This window comes from Hibiscus syriacus, unplaced genomic scaffold (assembly GCF_006381635.1).
Source record: "Hibiscus syriacus cultivar Baekdansim isolate YM2019G1 unplaced genomic scaffold, ASM638163v2 tig00110388_pilon, whole genome shotgun sequence".
NCBI classification, from domain to species: domain Eukaryota; kingdom Viridiplantae; phylum Streptophyta; class Magnoliopsida; order Malvales; family Malvaceae; genus Hibiscus; species Hibiscus syriacus.
The window spans coordinates 1,664,913-1,685,952 of NW_024062718.1; the positions used below are offsets into that span (position 1 = coordinate 1,664,913).

Sequence of the window (21,040 nt, forward strand, 5' to 3'; positions counted from 1 at the left end):
TGAGAACCTGAAATTAGTTAATTGTTTTTTTAATGAATATATTTACATTTCTTACTATTAATTTCAGTCGTCGATTTTCACTCATCCAAAAATCATAAATCAATGTAATTTTTTTTAATTTTATATTGTATAATTGGATTTTATCTTTTATATATATATACACACTAAATATATTTAATTTTACGGTGATTAAGAAGCCATAGCTAATGTGCGATGGCTGATTATTTTCCGAAATACTGAAGTGCAAAATGAACCCCCTTTGGATGAAGGGAAAAGGATGATAGTAAACACAAGGAGCACCTTTGAAGAAACGAAAGAGGTTATGTTATGTAATACTCTAATATCTCTGCCAAAAAACCTTGCCTAATAGTAATAACACTCTGTAGCCTGTACAGGAAGTAAAGCCATTCCAGCACCACCACCCTCCTCTTTCCCAATCTCCCGCCTTTAGATTATAAACATGGCATCATACAGACTCTTTTACAATAGAAGCCTGAGTAAAAGGACCGGGATTAGCTTCAGGAAATGTTAGAGATTGAAGGGTTCGCCAAAAAGTCTAGAATGCTATCCCGAGTGCGGCACGATCTGAACACTCCTTTTTTGCTAGTAACTGCAGAAACAAAATTATTTATATGCCAATGCCTCCTCATTACTCGTGTTATCAGTATTCTCTCCTGCACTCTCGTCATCTTACAGATTATCTGAGACTGTCAACTCTGTCGATAGCATCCAATGCTTTCTCTTTGTACACGCCAAAACCAACAATTGGAACCCCCGAAGGAAGCCTTTTCGTCAAGGCCTTTTCATTGCTTTCTCTTGGAGGAGAGTGCGTGCTCTTGCTCAGGCGATCATGCTTTCTCAATTTCCTCCACTCACAGTCAAAATCCAGGCTTCTGCTAGTCCCCCGGATTCTTACTTTCTTAGTTAAATCCTGCAACTTCTCTTCTTCTGGCGTTTGAGCAGTCGTAGGCTCAGGTTTGGGCTGCTCATTCGTCTGTGCGGTGTAATTTGGGTTTTGATAGATGTCTTCGAGCCAAGAGCGACACTTGATTTTGATTTATTGACTAAATAGTGGAGCCATAATAGTTGTTCAAGAACGTAGGTTTCTGTTTTCTCTTTATCAGCATGGTGGAGTGTCTCGATCCGGATCACATCAGCTGGCCCAGCTGAAGGCTTCTTGTTGAGCTCAGAACTTTGTTAAAAAGAAAAAAATCAGTATCTCCTCATCTATGGCATATTTGCTGGTTTCTAATCAAGAGAATAAGGGGAAACCTATAGTTACTCACCCTGTGTTTGCCCATTCCCCAACCCAATCAAAACCATGATGGGTTCTGTGCAAGTGCAATGAAAGAACAAAGATGGTTAGAACGGTTAACAAATCAAAATGGTCAACAAATTTAAAACAAACTTAAAGAAAATAATGCAAGCTTCTTATTTGTGAAATACATTATCATTTTGGATCATGAGAAAACAAAGGTTAACCATCTTACTTGGCGGTGTTAGTGGCTAGTGCAACAAGCCAATGCAACGTCTTCTCCATCTCTTCTTTGACTTCTTTAACAGTAAGCTGTAGTATTCCAGATGAACCGATAAGATGGTAAACAAACATAAAAGGATTACTGACAAGAAAGCACTGCTTGGTTAGCAAGAAATAAAAAGAAAACACCCATCGCTTTTTATTTTGAACTATTTTTCTGTTTTTAGAAACAAGCTGCATCTTCCCTTCAAAAAAGAAATTGGCAAACCATAGAATACCTCTTCTTTGACATGAAAAGATTGTAATTTTGGGCGTAGAGCTGATTTTATGGAGGGTGGCAAATTCTGGTATAACGTATCCCTTGTATTTGCAGGAATAGAACTTGATCGGGCTACCTGCTGAACATAAGGATAACAGAAGGAAGCCTTGAAAACATAAATCTATAGAAGCAAAATCAAGAAGACTAAATATTTTATTATTCTACTAGATATTTGATTATTCTAAGGCAAACTAAGATAAAACCAGTGCATCATAAATAATAGGTAAACGAAAATCTGATTAAACTTCTAATGTAATCCCGTTGATACCCAAGTCAAGCAGCGAATTAGCCCAACTTTGAAGAACCATTCAAGCGACTCAAGATAAAAAGCAAGCAAAAGACCAAGCTCTTAACTTATTTTTGTTAAATTTTATGCATTGTTTTATTTACTAAAACTTAGATTAGGAGAACTATTCAATAGGTCACTTAGGATGAGAAAGCTTTACCATACACATTTTTTATCCTTGTGCAATAGCAGGAAAGCACGCACACATGCATGCACATTTTCACGTGTATACATAGCTATGTAAACATAAACATGCATGTTTGTATGTAGCTATGTAAACATACACATGCATGTTTGTATCTCTCTAACAGCTTAGACAATCTTTCGCCCATAATTTTCCTTTTAACTGTGGTTTGTCTAATTAAGTTATAGATAATATTAGAATGCATGACATGTCATATATAGCATACGCATTGGGAATAGAAAAATTTATGCTGTTAATAACCTTAAAAGTTTGTGCCCCATGCTCATTTTCAACAAAATTTGAAATATAAAAACAAAAGAACTATGGAAAAATCAATGCCAAATAGGAATACATGCAAGAGAAAAATCAGAGGAAAGTTAAATACAAACTCACAAGAGTATCGATTTGCATAATTATATTTGCATAGTGCAAAGCAAGGCCTGCAGGTCCCAATCTTTGACGAGTGCTCACAGATCCTTCGGCTGATATTTGATACTCTATAAAAGTCCAATGAAGGAAAAAAAAATCATTGAAACATCTATATTTATATTTAATCCATGAACAGTGTATTGCTCAAGACACAAAATAGGCACTTGCTCAAGTGAAATTTTAGACAGTAAATAAATATAGGAAGAAGAAAATCATATGCATCATGTCTCGTAAGTATGTAAATTCGTTAACAAAAAATTAATATTAAACGGTTTACTCCATTACATGGCCTAATCTGTTCCCGAGACCAAGCATCATCTTAACTACTAAGTGGATGTTTCCCGTGATATAGCAAGTATTGTTATTCAGAACAGTTAAACATTAAAAACAGTATACATCATTACATGAACAATTAAAAGTTGAACAATTCACTACATGGCCCAACTGTTCCACATCCATTTAACTATAGGGTTTCCTTTGACCTATTACCAATTGCTTTTAGGTTGAATGCTTAACAGTAACAACTTTTTAAAATGAGTGAGAAAGGTAGAGAGAGAAAGAGAGCGAGTGCTTTTGGTCGTTCATCCACCGGTGAGGAATGGACTGTTTTTGTTGATAATCTTAGTAAGAGAGTTAATAGAAGTGAGTTAAGAGAGATTTTCAACCATTATGGAAGAATATTGAGGGTCTTTATTCCAAATTTTATGGTTAAACCAAATTATAAGTCATCCACGTTTGCTTTTGTGCAATTTGCGAAGGAGGAAGGTTGCAGAAGAGCAGTTCAGAATGTCAACGGAACGCTCATTGACGGGATGAGAGTCTCAGTGGGGGTTGCAAAGTACATGAGGGGCAGGAGAAGAGAAGCAGAGGTTCAAAGAAATCAGTTGGAAGGAATTAAGCTAGATAGAGAGGCTTTTGGTAGACAGCAGGCTGAGCTGGAGAAGCCGAGAAGCTTGAGAGATGACAGATAGTATAAGGAGGTCGTGAATGTGGCTAACAGTAGGAGTATGAATCCAGAACGATTGGTGATTAGGGGAGGTCAGAAGAATGCAAATGGAATAAGAAATGTATGGATATGCACATCCCATCAGATGATTTTTGCTGGGTGAAAAACTCCTTAACAAGGGTTATCAAAGATCCATTTCAGCCTGATATGGTGATGAGAGCTTTTGAAAAGGAGGGTTTCCAGGTTAAGATAGTAAGTTGGGTTATGTCAGGAACGCCAGTATTATTACGTTCAATACAAATGAAGAGTTTTTAAAGGCATGGTTGAGTCTTCGTGAGAAACTCTATTGCTGGTTTGATTGGGTAGATCCATTGTTGAGTGAAGATGGAGTTCCTTTGGCTTATTGCTTGGTCGAACTGGTTGGTTTACCGCTTCTTAGTTGGAGTGTACTGGAAAAGCTTGGCAGTAAGTGGGGAAAGTTGTTAGCATCCTGGAGGAAACTAGAAATAGAGATGACTTCTCTTCGGCCAAAATGCTGTTGAGGGTTGCAAGCCCTTTTGACGTACAAGAATTGTTATTGTAGGATCTTATGGCAGATCCTTTAAAGTTAAAATTAATGTGGGTTCCAGCTCTAAACCTATCTCTGAAGCTTATGGAGACGTAAGGCAGAATTTTTCATATGGCAGTTGCAATGGTGATGTTTCAATGGGGGATGATGGTAGAAACACAGAGAATGAAGAAGACATTAGAGAGAACTCAGCAGAAGGTTTTCGGTCAAAGGTTGACACGTGGCTTCAGAATAGTCAAGAAAGGAGGATGTCAAAAGAAGGTGGGGAACTTTATCTGAAAAAGAAGTCTGACACTCTGCCCAATAATAATGGGGTGTCAGACAAATTTGAATTTGAATTAAATCCTTGTGGGGATTATGCGGGCCTTGGGCTGCGAGAGGTTGTGGATCAGAGTCTTCCAACCCATTCGGATTCTAATTGGGAGTCTTATTCTCCTGTTACTAAAATTATCCCAGCAGGCCCTGCTGTAAAGTTAAAATGGAACAGGCCAGGAAATCAAAAAAAGGTTCAGACTCAGTCCGAATTACAAGGGCAACATACAGTTTCAGTAAGGGATGAAGTTCCAGTTAAAATAGAGCTGTTCTAAAGAAGGTGAAAATGGCTAAGGATGTTAATCAAGTGGGCCTTAATGCGTGTAGCACTTTTTTCTTGTGAGAGGGGAAGAAATTCAGTAATTCACAATGGGTGTGCAGAAATTAAAAAGAGTCAGAATCGTTGGAAACTGGGTTTTCCAGTTTCAGCTGGTTTATCAATTAAAAATATTGGTGGGAAGAGGAGCAGCGGTCGCTTTTCAAGAGTCTACAGAAGATCAAGAGGTAGAAGAATTTGACTAAGCTCGAGGAAGGAGGATTTTAAAAGTGGCTGTCAGGTTTTTATGAATAAATATCAAAATGCTCCTGAAGGTTTTATTCAACCGGTTTCTTCCGAAAATAGGGGATCTGAACAGGATGTTGATGTCTCTTGTTCTGTTGTTAAGCAGAATACAATGTTGGTTCCATTATTTTAATAATCATTTTGAGGATCGGTCATCAACCCTACTTTTGCTTCACAGATTTGCAGGAATTTCAGGAGGGAAAAAAGAATTTAACAAGGGAAGCTGTGAACCTAGTTAATATGTTAACTGTCTTTTCCCCTCAGTTTTCGAAATTGGTGGAGGAAGCCATGGTAACTTGGGAAGTCTGTCAGTTGCTAGGTATTTCCTTCAAGGGAGGGAAGAATACTTTCATTGAAAAAATTATTAGTCTTGATAATGGCTCAGAGACTGTTAGGAATGATTGACTTCTCAGGGCTGGTTGATTTCTAGGGGAAGATCAAGGGAGGTTTTTTCTTTTTATATGATGATGTTAAAGTTATCTATTGTGACTTGGAATGTTAGAGGGTTGGGTAGAAAAGATAAGCAAAGGGCTGTGCAGAGATTACTGTATCATCACTGCCCTTATTTTTTGTGGTTACAGGAAACTAAATTGGAGAAAATTCAAAATCTATTTCTAGAAGGTGTGGTTTAAACAACTTGCAGGGGTGTATTGAGTCTCCTTCGGTTGGTGCTTCAGGGGGTTTACTAAGTTGTTGGAATGACAATATTTTTGAGTTGGATAATCAATTTGTTTCCAGTAGATTTATAGCTATTTCTGGGAGGTTTCGTGCAAATAATTTCAGATGTAGGTTCATCAATGTATATGGTCTGTCTGTTGAGGAGGAGAAAGGAGGCTTCTTTGAAGAATTAGGCATGTTCATTGGAGGTTACAGTGATCCTATTTGTGTTGGAGGGGACCTAAATGTTTATCTTCATGAGGACGAGAAGATGGGTAGGGCCCAAAATATGAATTCAGTAGATATTTTCAGTCATTTTCTGCTGAACACAGGTTTAATTGATCTGCCATTGAGTGGGGGTCGATATACTTGGTGTAATAACCAAGATTCACCAACCTATGTTAGACTGGACAGATTTTTGGTTGATAGCCAGTTCTTAGCCGAATTTCCAGATTTAACTCAATCTCTTTTGCCCAGGTCTGTGTCTGACCATAATGCAATAATTATTGAAAATGGTGGGGATAATTGGGGAAAGAAACCTTTTAAACTTTTTAATTATCTGATGGATGAAGTCGGATTCGAGGATGTGATCAGCTTATCAATTCAAGATTGTAAGAAAAACCAGAGGAATGCTGGAATTTTCAGCATACTGAAGAATACAAAAATGGCAATAAAAAATTGGGCAGGGAGGAGAGACAAGTTTCCAGGGGATTTGATTTCTGATCTTGAATCAAAAATTCAAAAACTAGAGGTGGATATTCATCAGGGTCTAATTGATTATAGTTCTGAGATAGCACTTGAGTTGAAGAAATCAAGAGCAGAACTGTGTAGACTGTATAAGATAGAGGAGCAGATTTGGTTCCAGAACTCAAGATCGAAGTGGGTAGAAGATGGCGACAGAAACACAAGATATTTTCATACATGTGCTTCAGTTAGGAGGAAAAGAAATGCATTGAATGCTATTCTTGTCAATGGAAATTTTGTTCATGAACCGAATGTTATTAAATCAACAGTCAGAGATCATTTTTTCAAGGCTTTCAATGATCAGTTATTCTTCAAGTGGAAGACATTGGGTTGGATTTTTCTAGTATTACACTCGAACAGAGTTTGAGATTAGAGAAAGAATTTACCGAGGAGGAAATTTGGGAGTCTATTGAGTCTTGTAATGGGAATAAAGCTCCTGGGCCAGACGGTCTAAATATGGGATTTTTTAAAAGATTCTGGAATATGCTTAAGGGAGATGTTATGCAATTTTTCAATAATTTCTATTTGGGAAAAGAGTGGGAACACGATATTAATCATACATTTATTACTCTTATCACTAAGGTTTCTAATAGTGGCGATCTTGATAACTTTAGACCTATTAGCTTAGTTGGTGGATTATATAAGATCCTCTTCGAGGAGGTTGAGGAGCTGTATTTCAGATTTAATCAGTCCCACACAATTCGCTTTTATTCCAGGCCGTCAAATATTAGATTGCTCGTTAATTGCCAATGAATGAATTGATTTTTTGAGGAAAAGTGGACTAAAAGGCTGTGTTTTCAAAGCTGATTTCAAGAAAGCTTATGATTCGGTGGATTGGAGTATTCTATTTTTAGTTATGGAGAAAATGGGTTTTGGTTCAAGGTGGAGAGGCTGGATCAAAAAATGTGTTTCAACAGCTTCAGTATCTGTTCTGGTTAATGGAGTCCCTAATGAGGAAATTCCTATGGCAAAGGGTCTTAGGCAGGGATGCCCTTTATCCCCTCTGCTATTTAATTTGATTGGTGAACTCCTTAATTTACTGATTTTAAAGGCTGTTTCACAGGGGCTGTTTTCTGGATTGGTTTTGGGAGGGGAGAGGGTCTTTTAATCTTTCTCACTTACAGCTTGCGGATGATCTCATTATCTTTAGTGGTGCTTCGAAAATGCAAATTCTAAATGTAAAAAGGGTGCTTCGTGTATTCCAAGTTATTTCGGGTTTACAGCTCAATTTGAGGAAATGCAAGCTTTTGTGTGAATTTGAATGATGAGGAGGTGAATGAGTGGGCTAATACTATTGGTTGTTATGTTGGAAGCTTTCCTTCTGAATATCTAGGGTTTCCTTTGGGGGCTTCTAGAAATTCTGTTGCTATCTGGAATCCTGTAATCAGTAATTTTTCCAAAAAATTAACAGGATGGAAGGTTGCCTCTCTTTCTTTAGCAGGGAGACTGGCCTTGCTTAAGTCGTACTATGTTCGCTTCCTATTTATTATTTATCTCTTTTTAAGATACCAGTTTCGGTTCTTAAAACCTTGAATTCACTGATGTCAAATTTCCTATGGGTGGGGGTGTTGAAAAAAGTAAGATCCATTGGGTTAGCTAGCCAATGTATGCAAACCAAGGATGGAGGGGGGTTTGGGTGTGCTGAATCTAAATTTGATGAATAGAACACTTCTAGAAAAATGGACTTGGAGGTTTGCAAATGAAAGGGGGTCTGTCTGGAGGGATCTTATTTGTTCTAAATAATTTGGACCCTTCTTTGTTATTGTTTGATAGTAAGACTCCAAACAGAGTATCTTGGATTTGGAGATCAGTGGTTAATAACCACTTTAAAGAAGACCCTATCAGCTCAAAGTTAAGAAGTTTGTATTCTTTTTTAGTTGGAGATGGTAAATTTATTCGATTCTGGCAGGACACTTGGGCTTTGGATTATCCACTTATTAATTTTCCTATATTGTTTTCCATTTCGATTAACAAAACAGGCAAATTATTTGAGTTTGAGGAGTATATCTCTTTCGACTGGATTTGGGATTTGCAGTTTCGCAGGAATTTAAATGACTGGGAGATAGAGCAGTGGGCTAATTTGATGACTATCATCTCGGCTTTTGCTTTAAATTTGGATAATTCAGATGGGATGATTTGGAAAGGGTTTGGGGATGGGGTGTTCACTGTGAAATCTGCTGTCAATCTATGCTCATCAGGTTCTTTATGTTCGGATGAGGCCTACTTCTGGAGTAAGATTGTTTGGAGGGGTCAGCTGCCACCAAAAGTGGAGTCCTTTTTGTGGAAGGTTGTTCTAGGGAGGTTGGTTGTTAAAACAGAACTGGTAAAAAGAGGAATAGAAGGAATTTAGAATTTGTTATGCCCTCTTTGCATGATGTAGGAAGAGTCTCCTTCATATTTGTTTTTTTCGTGTTCGGTGGAGTGGGTTGTTTGGAATAAATTTCTCAACTTTTGGAAGATTCAAACTGTTTTTCATTATAATGCTAAAAGTTTTCTCTTGAATTGGGATGCGTTGAAGACTAATTCTCCGATTTGGTCTCTCATTCCAAGGGTAGTTATTTGGACTACTTGGAAATTGAGGAACTCAATTGTTTTTGAAGGAAGGAAGTTGGATGAGGTTGAATTCTTCTTCTTAGCAAGGTTTAGGCTTGCTTCATGGTTCTTAGAGAAGAATAAAGTGGTGTATATTCTTAAAGACTCTCATTTTAGACCCCTCCTTAGGGGACATTTGTTCCACCATTCTAATACGATTGTGTCTACTATTCCGTGGCATCCTCCTCCTATGGGTTTTGAAAATTAATGTTGATGCAACTACGACTAAGGATTAGAAGAAAAGTGGTTTAGGAGGAGTTTTAAAAGATTCCTCTGGAACTACATTAGGGTCTTTCAAGGAGCCTGCAGGTCCGGGGCCTCCAACATTTATGGAGTTAAAAGCTATTCAAAAAGGGCTAATGTTCTATGCTTATTTTCGAACGAGGATCAAAGACAGGTTGATTATTGAAAGTGATAAGATGGCAGTGGATGGGTTAAGGGGGCTGAATTATGTCCTCATGTTTATGCTTATTTGGTTACAGACATTGTTTACTGGCTTAATACGTTCGATGGTGTGGTTAGATGGGTAAGCATGATAGCCAACTTAGAGGCTGATGCCTTAGCTAAAGAAGGAATTGGTTGATTAAATGTTGATGTTTATGGGTCACAAGGTTGCCTTGTGTTGACCTGTCTGTTTACTTTACTTTTAGGGTTGTATTTTGTATTTATTGTTTTGTTCAATAATATCCTAAGGCACTCTTTTTCTCCTTCGCTGATTAAGGAGCTTATCAACAAACACTTTCAATCAAGAAGGAGGTTTTAATGAGGCCTGAAATTCTTATAAAAAAATGCTTAACAGTAACATGTCATAAAAAATTCCAAGTTCCGTTCACTTCCTTCTTTACAGAGAGTTGTGCAACAAGTACGTTACTCAACTTTTTATACATGAAATAAACAGATTTTTAGTTGGGCATGCTCTTTGGGAACCTATTTCCTTGAAAGAAAGATGTGCTATGCACAAAAGATAGCACCTGACTAAGGTGCTTTGCTTGATTTGCACTGCAATATGTAGCCTTGACAACACTGAACTATTAGTATCAATCATGCTCCTGCATGACTTAAATATTTGATATTTGAAAATAGGAATATTAATTGAATGAGCACATACCATTACTACCAAAGGCATAGTGGATCTCCAAGATCAAGTAATGAACAATATCCACAAGTTTCTCCATGACCTGCAACCAAAATTATAGGTTGAACAAGTAGCAACATCACATTTTGCTCGGCATTTAACATTTCATGAAACTAACTTATTAGCCAATAGTGTTTTCTACTTTCTAATAGGAAAAGTATTAGTTAAAGAGAGAAGGATATTTGCGAAAAGTGTCATAATGAGAAAATAAAGGTTAATGAAAAAATAATCTGCAATACCTCTTCCAAACTTCTGGACCAAAGTGACTTTTTCTTTAAATTCCTCACGTGCTTTCTTTGGCCTTTTAGATCAGCCCTCAAGATAGCGAGGCTATCACCTGCATATTAAAGAAATATGATACAAACTGGATATTTATAGTTTGCAGAGAAATAGATCCAATCCTATTCAGCTTCTCCCAAATTCTACACGACTTTTATTATGCATTTATTTTGGGCGGAAGGGATGAATATAGGTGAAAATAAAGACATAAAAGGAGATATAAGAATGCAAAAGTTAAATGCGGCATTGAAAATAACATTACCATTAATTAGGAAAAAAATCAAAACAACCTAAGAATAAAGTAGTTCATAAAATCAATTAAAAGAAATATACACCATTCTCCATCTCTAATGCAAGCCTTGAACCTGGCATTAATATGCAATTCTAAAGAAATGAAACATGTAGATTAATTATTCTTGCTAGAGAAAAAATCCAAATACAAAGTTCAATATATTCCTACAAACAAGTTAGAGATCACTATTTCATTCATCTTTCTCAACTTTTCCTCATATTTCTTATGTCATTCTCACACTTGAGAAGTCACGACAACAAAGGAAGCTAGCTTTTAGGGAAAAAAAAGAGCAAAGAAAATCATGATTGACCCACCTACTTCAACTGACACGTAGCTTTTTTCAATCTGTCCAAGAACCAAGATCGTGATTTGTGTCGCATGATCACATCAGTAGGAACTCCTTATTTCTGATAAGTCTATCTAAAAGACAAACATTCTCTTAGCTTGTTCTCAATTTATGAATGGATATCTTTTTAATTGCCTTTCCGCATCATTGTTATGCCACTTCTCGCATCTCACAAGTCCCACAACAAAGGAATCTAGCTTGGAGGGGATAGGAAAGAGCAAAAACCAGGGTTAACCCACCTTAACTTGTAGTGACATGTAGCCTTTGGCAACCATGTCTAAGATTCTGCCACATCAATAAGGTAACTCCTTTATTTTTGACAACTCCTATCTAAAGACTAAAATACCAGTCTCTATGCTTGTTCTCAATTTTTTTTTGATAGGAATTGAGGCCTCATTAAAAACCCCCTTCATGATTTAAGGAACTCATATTGAATTCCTAAATTGGAGGAAGGAGGAAAAGAGTTCCTTAAACTTTATTAATATAGATACATAAGATACAATAATAAGATAAAACCCTTACAAACAACCTAAAAACCCAAAATAAGATATCCCAACAACAAAGAAAAATTAACCAATACCATACTTAGCCAACCCATCAGCCTCAATATTGGTTGTCCTAGCCACCCATCTAATAACTCCCTCGACTTCTTTGAGTTTAACAGCTACCTCCCTAACAATGGAGGCATAGACAACAGGACAACAAGATCCATCCTTAATCCAATCCACTACCATTTTACAATCTGATTCTATAATCAACCGACCCTTAATTCTTCCTCTCACTGAGTGAAAGAAATTTAAACCCTCCTTAACAGAATTTAATTCCATCAGAATAGGTGGACCTGGACCAGAAGTCGTCTTAAAAGAACCTAAAAGTAGACCTTCTTCATCCCTTAGGATGCCTGCAATTCTACTACTCTTTCGGTCAAAACTAGTAGTTGCATCCACATTCAATTTAACAAAGCCCTTAGGAGGGAGGGACCACGGGATGGTAGAGACAATTGATTTGTTTGGAGGGAAACATGAATCCCCAAGGCAAGGGTCATTGATAAGGGAATCCAAAGAAATGACCGAATCTGCAAACTTAGCTAGGAACCAAGATGCAAGCCTTACTCTAGCTAAGAAAAATAAATTAGTTTGATCCAACTTCCCTCTATCGAAGACGATGTCATTTCTAGCTTTCCAAACAGTCCACATAACAACAACCGGAATAAAGTTCCAAATAGTAGAACCGAAATTTAGATCTTCCCAAGCTAGAAGAAAGTTTTGCGCATTTCCATGAAAACTGATACTCCAATACTGCAAAAATTTATTCCACAAAGACCACACGACTAAACAAGAGAGAAATAAGTAAGAAGATGATTCATCCACCAAATTACATAAAGGACATGAAAAATCTACAATATCTGAAACCCCTCTTTTAGCCAGTTCAGTCCTCACTGGTAGTTTTTGAAGGACCACCTGCCACATAAAAGTCTCAATCCTTGGTGGCACCAATCATTTCCACAAAAAATTCTTCCAAAAAGAGTTCGCCTGGGAAACCGAGGAACAAATCTTCACACATGAATTAACAGAATAAACACCATCCCCTTTCCCTTTCCAGATCAGAGCATCGCTGGCATCTTTAGACAAGCAAAAATTAGAAAATGATTGTCATCAGATTAGTCCACTGTTCAAATTCCCAATCAGCCAAATTCCTCCTCAATCGAAAATTCCAAATCCAGCCTAGAGAACTAAACTCGTCGAAATCAATCAATTTACCACTCTGATTTGAAGAGATAGCAAACAACCTTAGGAAAGAGACCTTAAGAGGGCAGTCCATTGCCCATTTATCCTGCCAAAAATAGATAAACTGGCCAAAACCAACTTGAATTATGCACATACTTCGAAATTTTAAGCCAAATGAGTCTTCTTTAAAATGAGAATTAACCACTGAACTCCAAATACAAGAGGATTGAGCTGGTAACTTGCTATTGAACAGTAAAGAGTAGGGATCCAGATTGTATTTTGAACATATCAACCTCCTCCAAACAACATTCCTTTCATTAGCAAACCTCCAAGACCATTTCCCCAGTAAAGCTCTGTTCATATTACTAATATTCAACACTCCCAAACCTCCCTCCTCCTTAGATTTGCACACATTGGACCAGCTGACCCAATGAATCTTGTTTTTATCCGTTCCACCTCCCCATAGGAATTTTGACATAATGGAATTGAGTTTGGAATTAACCGAGGAAGGAATTTTAAACAGAGATAAATAGTAGGTTGGAAGTGAATAGAGAACCGATTTAATCAAGACTAGCCTCCCTGCCAATGAAAGAGTGTTCGATTTCCAACCTGCAAGCTTCTTGTTAAATTGCAAAACCACCGGATCCCAAAGAGAGGAAGAATTCCTAGATGCACCGAGAGGCAAACCTAGATATTTAGAGGGAAAATTCCCAACTGCACAACCAATAGACGAGGCCCACTCCTCAACCTCCTCCACTGCCGTATTAACACCAAATTAATATGCTTTTCTTCAAATTCAATTGAAGGCCAGAAATCAGTTCAAACACTCTTAGGACCCTCTTAACATTTAAAATCGGATTCTTCGAAGCTCCACAAAAAATAATTAAGTCATCTGCAAATTGCAGATGAGATAAATTAAAAGTTGTCTCATTTCTTCCAAATTGCAGTCCAGAAAACAGTCCCTCAGATACTGCTTTTGAAAGCAGTAAGTTTAGAAGTTCCCCAACCAAGTTGAAAAGCATAGGAGATAAAGAGTAGCCCTGACGGAGACCCCTTGCCATAGAGAATTCCTGAGAAGGGACCCCATTAATCAAAACTGAAATTGAGGTTGTTGTTACACATTGTCTGATCCAACTCCTCCATTTGAAGCTAAATCCCATTTTCTCCATAACCGTAAAGAGAATGGACCAATCAACAGTATCATAGGCCTTTCTGAAGTCCACTTTAAACACACATCCTTTAAGCCCTTTCTTCCTCCAAAAGTAAACTCCCTCATTAGCTATAAGAGAGCAATCCAGTATTTGACGACCTGAAATAAATGTAAACTGCGTTGGGCTGATCAAACCAGTAATACAATTCCTTAATCTCCTTGAAAGACATTTAGAAAGGATCTTGTACAATCCTCCTACAAGGCTTATGGGTCTAAAATCATCTAATCCACCAATATTAGACACCTTGGGAATAAGAGTAATGAAAGTATGATTGACTCCATGTTCTCAATCTTTCCTCTTATAGAAATTATGAAACAATTTCAGAATATCTACCTTTAGAATAGACCAAAATCTCTTGAAAAAGCCCATATTTAATCCATCCGGTTCGGGAGCTTTATTGCTATCACACGATTGAAGAGTTTCCCAAATTTCTTCCTCTGTAAATTCTCTTTCCAAAAACACACTTTGCTCCCCAGAAATTCTGGAAAAATTCAGCTTCAAATCTTTAACTTCCAAGGTAGACTTAGAATTATAGATTCCAAAAAAATGGTCCTTAACAGTAGCTTTGATGATAGCTGGATCTTGAATAACCTCTCCATTGATATTTAGAACAATCAAAAAATTCCTCCTTCTCCTGACTGAAGCACATGCATGGAAAAATCTTGTATTACGATCCCCTGCTTGCACCCATTTTGATCTCGAATTTTGAAACCAAATCTGTTCTTCAATTTTATAAAGCTTCCATAATTATGTTCTCATAGTCCTCAATTTTGCAGTTTTTTCACAGCCATTATAGTCTTGCATTTCCTGGAAATTATCCTCTGCTAAGTGGACATTCCTTTCTAATTCTGCAATTTCTACAACTGGGTATTAATCTCTATTCCCTTCCCATTCCTTGATCGCCAATTTGGTATATTTCAAGATAGAAAAAATTCCAGCTCTGTTTTGTTTACTCTTGCAGTTCTGTACAGCAGAGCCAACTAAATTCTGAAAACCTTCTTCATCCATCAAATAACTAAATAACCTGAATGGTTTTTTACCCCAACTAACACCACCATTCTCAAGAAAAATGGCATTGTGATCTGATATAGCATTAGGTAACAAATATTGTATAGTCTCAGGAAAGGCTTCCAAGAAACGGACATCAACAAGGAACCTGTCCAGTCTAACAAAGGTGGGTATATCCTGATTGCTACACCATGTGAACCTACCCCCATGCAGAGGTAAATCAATTAACCTTGTCTGTTGGATAAAATGACTGAAAATTCTAATTTAATTTCTTTTTTGGGCTCTTCCAATCTTCTCCTCTTCTGAAAGATACACATTGAAATCACCTCCCACACAAAGAGGAATACTCTGACCACAAATAAAACCAGCTAACTCTTCAAAAAAGCAAGCTTTTTCTTCTTCGACAGAAGGACCATAAACATTGATAAAACCACACCTAAATTGTGAAGTTCGAAATTTCCCAAACGTAGCAATGAACTTTCTGTTTATAACATGATTTTCCACTTCAAACATGCTCTCATCCCAACAACTCAATAAACCTCCAGAAGAACCCACTGCTGGAGATTCTGAAAACCCTTGAAGGGTATTCAAGCCACTCATCCTAAAAAATTGCCTCTGAATCTTCTTCATTTTCGTTTCTTGAAGCAAAAGAAAAATAGGGCGTTTCTTTATAACTATATTTTGAACAGATCTTTGTTTTTCCTTTCTTCCCAATCCCCAAACGTTCCATGAAATAATTGCTAATTGGTTACTCATCACAAAAATAAAAAAACCAGACCTGCCAAAGAAAATCGAAGCTCAAACCAGCCTCAAATCATTCTCCAACTTAATATTTTTTTCCAAAAAAGATGACTTCCCTTCCTTGAAAGACACCCCCAGAAGCTTACTGACTTCCCAAGTAGCTAAGGCTTCCTCCAATAGAACTGAAAAAGCTGGCGAAGAAACTGTTGAAATGCTAGCCTGATCCAATGCCTCCCTTATCAATAACCTTTTGGCTCTTTGAATCAATGCAGTGGAATTGAAATCAGAATCATCACCTCTTGAAAACCACCGTTCACACGTATTACCCAAACTGCTATTAGCAACATGTCTCTCCTCAGTAGACTCCACACAACCCTCCATATTAAAATCTGCTACTGGATTGACTGGCAGAACTGAATTTAGCACCAAGTCCTTACCCTTTAGCTTGTCTAAGGCTTCCTCTTCTGCAGTTAATGGCCAGTGTCTTCTCTCCCTTGATCTCGAATACACCCTTTTATAGCTAACCGTTCTTCTCCTTTCCAACGGCTCACTCCTAGTAGTTAAAGATGAATTAGATCGATGAAGCAATCTTCCCCTAGAAAACATTTTTCCAGCATGTACATTAGAGTCAATCATCTTAGTTGCTGCTGATAACACTCCTTCCCCACTGTGCGACATCAAACTGGAATGAGGTATACCTCCATTATTTGCTTCCTCCATGTTGACAGATTGAACAATAAATTGGTTCCGGTCCATTCTCCCAAAACTATCCAATTTAATAACTGGCCCAGCTGGAATAATTTTAAAGTCTGTAGAACCAGGCTGTCCACTTTCAACTGACTGGGCTTCAGACCCATCAGCCGAAAAAATTAAAAACTCTGCATCCCAAACCGGCATAATCACCTAAATTGTTTCTCCCAAGGTCCTGACAGTCTGATACCTCACAATTAATGCTTTTCCCATCTTTGTTAAGCATTGGGATATGATTTTCCCCACCTGCTCCAACCAAACCCACAAAAGCTCCTTTGTCAAACCATAAGTCTTCCTTTTGTCTGCTGTGTTCTTCTGAATGTTCAGCACTTTCCATACTTTCTGACACACTCCTGTCAGCTTCCTCTCCAGCAAACTTCTCACCAATTTGAAATTCATCGGAACCTCCCACCGGCGCTTTGCTAGAAAAATCTAAATTATACTCAAGCACCGAACCCCGCTTAATCTTCACTATATAAGATCTTCCATAGGCTCCAAGTGTTAACACCTCAGGGACATCATATGGGCTCGCCACCCTGATCAAAATCTTCGTCGTGGAGAGGTATTCTCTGTTTTTAGTTTCTTCATGAATATCTTCCACCATTCCCTACCTCCCTGCTAAACGTTCCAAGACATATAACACAAAGCTCCGTCATTTGTTGATGGATTAAGCAAGAGTTTCAATTACAATATTGGTTTTCATATTTTGGATGTATGGACAATTTAATAAACTCCATTCGTCCATGAGCTTTGATTTCTCTTTTCCTTTAAGGAACTCTACTGAACCATAGCCGATTCATATTTCTCCTAAATATTGTAGGCATTGATGATAATTTCGTTAGCAACCTCATAAATGATCCTGGCCTTAACATTGCAGGTTTCAGAGGTCAGTTCCCGTTTAGGCAAAGCTGGATCAGTTGGAATAGGAAAAGCAGTGGAGGTATTGGATACTCTAGGGGAGTAGCATGACAAGTTTAAATCCTAAGCCGGATTTACTTCTGGAGTAGCAACTAAAGGCAATGAACTTTCAATATTAGCCTTTGAGGTTGCTAATACGATTGTTAAGGGTTCAAATCTTATGCAATCCCTTTCTAGAAGAAACATAAGACATTTAAAAGAGGTGGTGCTGGCCACCAATGGTGTTCAAAATTTAGTATCTAAAGATATGGATGAACTCTTACGGATTGTTGCAGCTGACAAAAGGTATAATGTTATCAACTACCCATGATAATACTTTCAACTAATCTTTTTGCTTTTTTGTGTCTATACTTGTAGTTTTTAGTTTGTTTAAGAAGTATCTTCTTAAGAACCTAAGAACTCATGCTTAATTTTGTTGTTAAGAATCTGTTTAATTCAATATTTGCAGGGAAGAATTGAAAAATTTTTCGGGAGAAGTAATTCGTTTTGGAAACCGTTCAAAGGATCGTCAATGGCATAGCTTGGAACGTTAATTTGAGAAGTATGCACGTTATATATAGTTCAGTGAATATTGTTTACAATATGCTAATGTGCTTTGTTTTGAGTGATGCATTTGTTTTACATTTTCCAGAATCAGCAGAGAACTTTCGCCTCAGAAACAATTGAAGGAAGAAGCAGAATTAGTGATTGAGCAGTTGATGACTTCAGTTCAATATACAGCTGTAAGTTTATGCTTCACATGTCACTGAGTATTAATATAGTATGTATGGATTTATATTTCTATTTAGTTTTTTGTTTTTCTTTTATATTCAAAGAGTTCAAACTATAATATTCCTGTAAGGAATTGAGTTTCCATGGGAACTTCAAAAGCCGACTTTCAAACAACTGCAAAAAAAAAAACCTATGACCTAATATGACAAAAGCACTGAAACATATTTAAATGATTCTGTTTACAGAATTTGGAATTTGCCAAAAATACAACTCTTAATTGCTGAAAAACTCAAACAAATAAAATGCTCCATTCCCTAGGGGTTCACAAGCAAATTGAAAAAGAAAAAGAGACCAAATGATGATCATTTTAACTTATTATATATTAATAAGCTCAACATTAAATAATGTCCTTATTTTAGGTTCTCCGTTGTGTTTAATCTTTTATTTCCTTAATTAAGATCTGCATTACATGTTTAGCTGTTAACAATGGTGTACTAGGAGGCAACATATCATAGGCACTTTTTGTTTAATGCTCTTCGTGCATTGTATTATTGTTTTCGACTTCAATATTTAAATATATTGGAAACTATAAGGAGAATAAACAGAATTGCTTTTTTGCACTGCAGGAACAATACCAAGAATTGCAGATTCTGGACAAGTTTGAGCAAGATTACTTGCGTAAGCGTCAAGAGGAAGATAATTCTGCTGGCACTCAGAAAGGTGACTTCTACATCTCCTTTGGATGCTTGTATATAATTTCTTTTAAGTCGCCCTTGATTTGAGATGTTGCTTTAGTTGTAACCAAAGCTATTGGCGATCAAGAAGTATTGTGGTCTGAATTTAGGTTCAATTATTTGCAAGACCTCATAATCAAGTTATTCATAGAATTAGAAAATAATCAAATATGAATAATGTAAAATAGTGTTATATGGATAGTATTGATCATAAGAACTTCCTTGTTGGAGATTTTTGTAAAATGACAATGGAAGATGATATGCCTTGCGTAATTGTCCATTTGATGAATGCTGCTGAAATAAACATGTTGAAAGGAGTTTGTGGTTATACAAGAAAAGTCAATTAAAAGATACTGTGCATCACTCAAAACAAAGCACATTAGCATATTGTAAACAATATTCACTGAACTATATATAACGTGCATACTTCTCAAAATAACGTTCCAAGCTATGCCATTGACGATCCTTTGAACGGTTTCCAAAACGAATTACTTCTCCCGAAAAAAATTTCAATTCTTCCCTGCAAATATTGAATTAAACAGATTCTTAACAACAAAATTAAGCATGAGTTCTTAGGTTCTTAAGAAGATACTTCTTAAACAAACTAAAAACTACAAGTATAGACACAAAAAAGCAAAAAGATTAGTTGAAAGTATTATCATGGGTAGTTGATAACATTATACCTTTTGTCAGCTGCAACAATCCGTAAGAGTTCATCCATATCTTTAGATACTAAATTTTGAACACCATTGGTGGCCAGCACCACCTCTTTTAAATGTCTTATGTTTCTTCTAGAAAGGGATTGCATAAGATTTGAACCCTTAACAATCGTGTTAGCAACCTCAAAGGCTAATATTGAAAGTTCATTGCCTTTAGTTGCTACTCCAGAAGTAAATCCGGCTTAGGATTTAAACTTGTCATGCTACTCCCTAGATCATCCAATACCTCCACTGCTTTTCCTATTCCAACTGATCCAGCTTTGCCTAAACGGGAACTGACCTCTGAAACCTGCAATGTTAAGGGCAGGATCATTTATGAGGTTGCTAACGAAATTATCATCAATGCCTACAATATTTAGGAGAAATATGAATCGGCTATGGCTCAGTAGAGTTCCTTAAAGGAAAAGAGAAATCAAAGCTCATGGACGAATGGAGTTTATTAAATTGTCCATACATCCAAAATATGAAAACCAATATTGTAATTGAAACTCTTGCTTAATCCATCAACAAATGACGGAGCTTTGTGTACAAATTTCAATTAAAATTTTAAATGACATTTATCCACTCATATATTTATATTGATTTCCATATTTAGTTTTCATTCAACTAGATTCTGTCAGAAATGGAAACCTCACCTAAGGAATCAACAACCTAAGTATGGTGGCAGCCGAAGCTTGAGTTAATTTAAAATGAAGTTAAAAGGAGAAATTTATAAAAGGGGAGAAGAATTTGAAGATTACCTTGGCCACAGCAGCCTGGGTGGACCTAACTGATTTAGATTTCTGGGACATGTCCCTTGCAAAACGGGGAATCCCATCGTAGAAATCATCAGCAGATTCTTCGATTCTCTTATCCGTGATTTCACTCACTTGGGTTGGATTCATCAAGACATTTACAGGAATATCCTTGATCTGATAATGGTTGAGATTACCACCGCCATAGCCATTTCCAACCCCATCATCTTTGACGCCGCTCCTCGAACAAATCCCGCCCATTGTTCAGCCTCTCCTGATTAGTATTATTACTATTCCACTCCAACATCAAAATTATACCCAAAAAAGAATTAAAAAGAAAAGAAAGAAAGAGAGAGCTGAAGGTGTTATCTTACCAGCAAAGAAGAAGCTGTTTCAAAGAAAGAAGTGAAAGTCCACCCAATGCCATCCGGCGTCGAGTATTTAATGTATTTTATACTTTAAAATAATAGAAGCGAATATTCTAATATTTCTCTTTCTCCACTGTTTGTACATCAACGCAAGGCAAGCAGGTGGCAGGTTGGAGTTGGACAAGGCAGAACGTAAATTGGGAGAATTGGTCAAAATGCCAAACTCTCTCACTCTTCTTCTTCCAATCTTTTTCTACGCTGACTCGCTGTCGCCGTTTTGTTACAAGTAGA

The 21,040-nt window shown here is 37.0% G+C and overlaps 3 protein-coding genes and 1 long non-coding RNA gene across 4 annotated transcripts; 1 reads left to right on the plus strand and 3 right to left on the minus strand.

The window, feature by feature from the left end:
* Positions 1–456: 456 nt before the first annotated feature.
* On the minus strand, positions 457–10,555 carry LOC120122948 (protein PSK SIMULATOR 3-like). The gene is made up of 7 exons (XM_039141979.1): positions 10,451–10,555; positions 10,185–10,254; positions 2,660–2,763; positions 1,756–1,872; positions 1,491–1,567; positions 1,287–1,331; positions 457–1,192 (listed from the first exon to the last, which is right to left on the minus strand). Exons 2-7 carry the CDS (start codon positions 10,249–10,251, stop codon positions 925–927), a joined length of 678 nt encoding a protein of 225 aa, XP_038997910.1. The 5' UTR covers positions 10,252–10,254; positions 10,451–10,555; the 3' UTR covers positions 457–924.
* Positions 10,556–11,697: 1,142 nt separating this feature from the next.
* Positions 11,698–15,704, minus strand: LOC120123085. The gene is made up of 9 exons (XM_039142078.1): positions 15,388–15,704; positions 15,020–15,273; positions 14,400–14,743; positions 13,640–14,309; positions 13,058–13,542; positions 12,889–12,961; positions 12,670–12,749; positions 12,529–12,588; positions 11,698–12,426 (listed from the first exon to the last, which is right to left on the minus strand). Exons 1-9 carry the CDS (start codon positions 15,702–15,704, stop codon positions 11,698–11,700), a joined length of 3,012 nt encoding a protein of 1,003 aa, XP_038998009.1.
* Positions 15,705–17,559: 1,855 nt separating this feature from the next.
* On the plus strand, positions 17,560–18,930 carry LOC120122949. The gene is made up of 4 exons (XR_005516141.1): positions 17,560–17,768; positions 17,932–18,024; positions 18,115–18,205; positions 18,821–18,930. It is a non-coding gene; the product is annotated as an uncharacterized LOC120122949 (long non-coding RNA).
* Positions 18,931–19,829: 899 nt separating this feature from the next.
* On the minus strand, positions 19,830–20,734 carry LOC120123086 (protein PSK SIMULATOR 1-like). The gene is made up of 3 exons (XM_039142079.1): positions 20,388–20,734; positions 19,874–19,936; positions 19,830–19,841 (listed from the first exon to the last, which is right to left on the minus strand). The coding sequence occupies exons 1-3, from the start codon at positions 20,640–20,642 to the stop codon at positions 19,830–19,832; spliced, it is 330 nt and encodes a 109-aa protein (XP_038998010.1). The 5' UTR covers positions 20,643–20,734.
* Positions 20,735–21,040: the final 306 nt, after the last annotated feature.